The sequence below is a fragment of the Etheostoma spectabile genome, chromosome 24 (genome assembly GCF_008692095.1).
Source record: "Etheostoma spectabile isolate EspeVRDwgs_2016 chromosome 24, UIUC_Espe_1.0, whole genome shotgun sequence".
Taxonomy (NCBI): domain Eukaryota; kingdom Metazoa; phylum Chordata; class Actinopteri; order Perciformes; family Percidae; genus Etheostoma; species Etheostoma spectabile.
The window spans coordinates 787,368-793,088 of record NC_045756.1 but is presented as its reverse complement, the minus strand read 5'-3'; the positions used below and the strand labels follow the sequence as shown (position 1 = coordinate 793,088).

Genomic DNA, 5,721 nt, shown 5'->3' with positions numbered 1-5,721 from the left:
CACACACACACACACACACACACACACACACACACACTATCAGATCTACAATGTATTTGACTCTTTACATTTCTGAGGACACAAAACACTCAACAAACTGCGATTATTTACTATAAAATCTATCAAACTCCGTCATCTATTTGACATAAAGCAGCGTTGATAGACAGAGTAAAGGCATTTTTAAGGATTTTAAAACCAGTTTTGGAGGTTTTAAATGGTGAACTCCACCTAGAATTAACCGAATAACATCAATAGCAGCAAATTTAAAGGTTTTTACCCATAAAAAAAAATGCTAAAATCTAGTGTAACCCTGTGTCAAAGCAACAAAGCCTTTCCTTTGTAAACTTTGAGTGTTTTTAACTCAAAATAAGACCTTAATAACAACCCGACATCACGCTGTGGTGGCCAGTCATGTAGATGGCGATCAGGAGGCGGTGGGAGAGTCACGGACAGGAAACAGGAAACATCACTGCCTCTATTGCTGCCACAAGGAGGTTTTTAACACAGCAAACACAGCTGACTGTTTCCTCCATCTTTTTTCTTTCTCTAGTCTAGGAAATGAAGCTGCGTTCGGAGTGCGGTCGAAAACAGACTGAGGGAAAACAATGATTGTGACATATAAAGTCGACTTGTGCCCCATTGGGGGAGGGCGGGGTTAAAGTACACAACAGGATACCACACAAATAGGGGGATTTAAGTTAATTAAGATTTAAGTGACACTCCCACCGCCACACAAGTCAAGTCTATTGGATTTTACAACCAACTTATCAGTTGATCTTTCTTCCTCTTGCCTTCTCTAACAGACAAATGAAACCATTATTTGTGTGTGTGTACCTTCCAGTTGTCGCTGCCGGTGACGCGCCTGTACTGCAGCTCGTACACCAGCGTGATCCAGCCGTACTGCAGGTCCGAGGGCACGGGGTAGGTCCAGGACAGCAGCGCGTTGTGGCCCATTTCATCCCCCCCCGCATCCGTCAGCGCGTAGGTCAGATTCACTGGCGCTTCGGTCTGAACTGTACGACACAAACGCACAAAGACAACTGCTGTCAAACGTGGAAAAGATGCTTTTTAATGCTTCTGCAAGGCAAGGCAGCTTTCTCTGTAGAGCACATTTCAGCAACAGGGCAATTCAAAGTGCTTTACACAAAATCAGTTAAAGAAATAACAAAACAACGAAATAGATAACCGTGTGAATCACAGATAAAAATAAGAACATAGCACATACACTACACAAGAATAAATGTTACAGTGCAGCATAGAAACATTAACAACATGAACATCATTAAAGAAGTGTCTCAGCCGTTGATTTAAAGAAACCGAGAGCTGCACAATCTGCAGGTTTCTGGGTTCTTACTCCATGATTGAGGAGCAAGTAGAACTGGGGGGTCATAGTGTAGAGCAGACACTGTCCCAGATGACCTGGAGGTCTGGGGGGTCATAGGTAGTAGTAGACCTGTCACCAGACTGACCTGAGAGGTCTGGGGGGGGTCATAGTGTAGTAGTAGACCTGTCCCAGATGCCTGAGAGGGGGGGGGGGGTCATAGTGTGTGTAAGCGACCTGTCCCAGATGGACTATGACGAGGTATGGGGGGGCGGGGGGGGGGTCATAGTGTAGTACAGACCTGTCCCAGATGACCTGAGAGGTCTGGGGGGGGGTCATAGTGTGTAAGAAGCCCCTGTCCAGATTACCTGAAGGTCGGGGCGGGGGGTTCATAGTGTAGAAGCAGCCTGTCCCGATATTACCTGAGAGGTCTGGCATAGGTAGCGACCTGTTCGATTACTGAGAGGTTGGGGGGTCATAGTGTAGAGCGGAGCATGATCCAGGTCTGTGGGGTCTATAGTGTGAGGAGCGAGGATGGGGATGTCCAGTCTACTTGGTCTTAGTGAGGACTGTGGGGATGTGATCCAGTCTCTTGGTCTTGCTGAGGACTGGAGGCATGTGATCCAGTCTTCTTGGTCTTAGTCGTAGGACGGGAGGGATGTGATCCAGTTCTTGGTCTTAGTGAGTCGACTGGAGGAGATGGTATCCAGTCTCTTGGTCTAGGAGGACTGGAGTGTATGTGATCAGTCTCTCTGGTATCTTCCAGTGCAGGGCCTGGAGGAATGTGATCCAGTCCTGGTCTTAGTGAGGGACTGGAGGGATTGTGAATCTCAGTCGTTGGTCCTTAGTGAGATTCCGAGCCAGCAGGTTCGAATTCAGCTGTGCTGATGATTTTTTAGGGGGCCCGTAAAAGACCCCGTTACAGTAGTCAAGTCTACTGAAGATGAAAGCATGGACCAGGTTTTCCCAAGTCCTGTTGACACATGAGTCCTTTAACCCTAGATATTCTTAAGGTGATAGGTTACAAACTCCTCTTATGCTCGTGGAAATCCAGTCTGATGGAGGCCCTGAAGATGATTTATGCATTTAGTCATGTTTACTATTACTTATTCATACATGAAGTTAATTAACTACCTCACACGTGTTGTAAAATCTTTTAAATCTTTAAAACTGAGCAGGATGCGTTGTTAAAATGAGACGATGTCCTCTATTATTCATGCAGCAGGGACAACCTCCTGCGGGTCATTTAGTATTCATCTTATGCATGTTGATATTTACAGATATGCTTCTTTTTACTCTACATCACTGCTGCATGCTATCACGCAATATAATACTCTAGGGTTTATTTCGGCAAGTTGTTCTTACTCCTCAAACCGTCACGTTAAAACTGGTGCAGGAGAGTTTTCATTTCCTCTTCCAGAAGCAGTAAGTCGGTTAGTTTTATTTTTATTTTACCTTTTAATGACCCTCTATAAACACAATATAACTTGGTTTTCCTTTTTTTCTCTCCTCTACTTAAGGGGTACTCTTATTTTCCAATGTGGCTTTATTCCAATTTAAATATTTGAGTCCTGTATAAAGTTGAGGTTTGAATGATCACTGTGGAGTCAAAGCTGCGTTTTATACTTAATATAATAATCAATACTTTAGTCTATCTTTGGAAAACAAAACAGCTATTGATAGTTAATTCATTATATGCTTCTTATCTCTGTAATACATGATTATAGTTTATAAATGGTTGTTTTAGGGCGCCCGGGTAGCTCCCCTTGTGGAGCGTGCGCCCATATATAGAGGTTTACTCCTTGGCGAGGGTTGGACTCAAACCTGCGGCTCTTTGCTGCATGTCACCCCCCCCCCCCCTCATTCATGTCTTAGCTGTGCCTCCTAGTACATATAAGTCTTCGGTAAAAATGCCCCAAATCTTTAAGTGTACGGAATGTTTTTAGCGCAGTTAAACTTTTGATTGTTGGACCGTTTCTCCCAGTTTTCTAACATTTTATGTGCTTATCCGTATTGACTGATAGAAGAAAACAATTATTCAATGCTCCTTATTTTATGTAATCACTGGGCAGGAACGACCGACTACGGGAGCGACGCTGACCTTTCGCTGAACGCCCGTTGTCTTGGATCGCGAGAACCGGTTGGGAACAAACCGGGGGGACAAAGAGAAAAAAACGAGAACACGTAATAAATTAAACGGCCGTGAGGAACTGGCGCCGTGGCACTGTGGGGCCGGGTGTTTCGTACGTCTGCGGGTAGGAACGACCTTGAGAACGACCTTTGTAGTTAAACACGTGGGAGCGGAACGACCGTGGCGGAAGGGACCGATGATGGAACTACCGTTGAGGAACGACCGTGAATTAACGACCTGAGTAAGCGCCCGTTGAGGAACTACCTTGGGAACTGTCCGTGATGGAACGGCCGTAGCGGGATTGTTGGCGACCTCTTTACCTGTCCTGGATAGCGGTATTAACGCCCTTGTCGGAACGACCGTGGGGGGGGGGAGCTGAAACGGCCCGTGTAGGAACTGACCGCCGAGCGGTTGACAACGACCGCTAATATTAACGAACTCAAGCGGCTATTTAATCGACCGTGGGCAGGAAGACCGCAGGAGAGCGCCGTGAGTAAACGGCCGTAAAAAAGCTGACAACGCCGTGCGGAAACGGCCCGCGTGGGAGCGTAGATGGAAAGAACCTGAGGCATGCCTTGAGAACGACCCCTTTGTGCAGAGGATCGACCGTGTAGGGGGGAGATGGGGCTATGTCTTAACACAGTGACCTTGGATGAACTACCGTGATGAACGACCTTGAGGAACCTACCTGGTCGTGTGCTTCGACCGTTGAGGACGCCCTTGATGCACGCCGGGTAGGAGACGACCGTTTGTCTTGAAAGGCGGAACCGCGATGAACGTGCCACCGAGGAAACTACCTTGCTTAACGCTTTGTTCTAAACGTGCCGTGAGATCTGTCGTGTGTCGGAACTGTCCGCTAGGGTACGCTTGGCGGACTCGACGCTTGACGGTTATTTTGGCGGAATCGCGCTGGTGAACGCCTTGAGGAACGAGCGTGAGGAACGGCCTGCGGGGGAGACGACCTTTGAGGAACACCGTGAGGAACGACCTTGAGAACGACCATTGAGTGAACGCCGAGACTCGCGAGGAACCCGGTAAGGCCGCGAGGACGCCGCGAACGGCCGCTAGGACGCCGCGGGAACGGGCCGCGAGGAACTCGCGAGGAACGACCGCGAGGAACGGCCGCCCGAGGAACGCCGAGGAACGGCCGTGCGGAACGGCGTGAGGAACGGCCGCGGGAGACGACCTTGAAACGACCGTGCGAAGAACGACCGTGACGCGAACGACCGTGCGGAACGAACGTGAGGAACGAACTTGAGGAACGACCGTGAGGAACGGCCGTGAGAAACGACCGTGAGACCGGCCGTAGGAACGGCCGTGAGGAACGACCGTGAGGAACGACCGTGCGGAACGGCCGTGAGGAACGGCCGTGAGGAACGAACTTGAGGAACGACCGTGAGGAACGGCCGTGAGAAACGACCGTGAGGAACGACCGTGCGGAACGGCCGTGAGGAACGGCCGTGAGGAACGACCGTGAGGAACGACCGTGAGGAACGACCGTGAGGAACGGCCGTGAGGAACGACCGTGAGGAACGGCCGTGAGGAACGACCGTGAGGAACGACCATGAGGAACCGCTCTGCTCTCTATCTGCAGGCGGGGGTTGATTGAATGTGATGTGTGTGACGTCCCTGACCTCCTCTGAACAACATATAAAGCACATAGATGCACACACAAGGCTGCTTTATACACACACATATACATATATATATATATATATATATATTACAGCTCAGGAAGCGGACTGATAGAGTCTGCAGCGTCTGGATAATAACACACACTCACGTCTCTAATTAATGAGATTAAGCTCTGGCTGAGGATTCGTGCCGTTTTCATACAGAATGGAGAAAGGATTTAAGTGCTTTTCAATGCATGCGTCCACGTCTTGAACAGGTTTTTAAAAGAACGTCGCTCCATGTAGTAATGACACTACACGTACATGTTGAATGTAAGTAATAAGAAGTGTAGAAACACTGCTAAAGATTATTATTAATATGACAGCTGGCTATGATGTATTGAGATAAGGTGGAAGCATACAGTAGGAGAATGAATTATGAGGCCTGATGCCATATTTATACATATTTATTACTGTTATTTAACATTTTAAATGTAATTATTAATGTTCACGTTGAGTGTACTTGTAGCAGGAGCCCCATTCAAGAATGCATTGCAAGATTTCCATCTTTTACACAGCTGTCTCCTTTAAAACGACCGTTTGCAGATCTAATTTTAGCCTGTCGACATCGACATCGACACCCCCCCCCCCCCCCC

General features: G+C 48.0%; 1 protein-coding gene across 1 annotated transcript in view; it reads right to left on the bottom strand.

Moving 5' to 3' along the window:
* crfa4 (cytokine receptor family, class I receptor 4) overlaps positions 1-5,721 on the bottom strand; it is a gene marked incomplete in the record, with an annotated part of 57,612 nt that overhangs the window by 5,176 nt on the left and 46,715 nt on the right. The window contains 1 exon segment of the mRNA XM_032505961.1: positions 835-1,013. Within this exon segment, the coding sequence (XP_032361852.1) occupies positions 835-1,013 (179 nt within the window).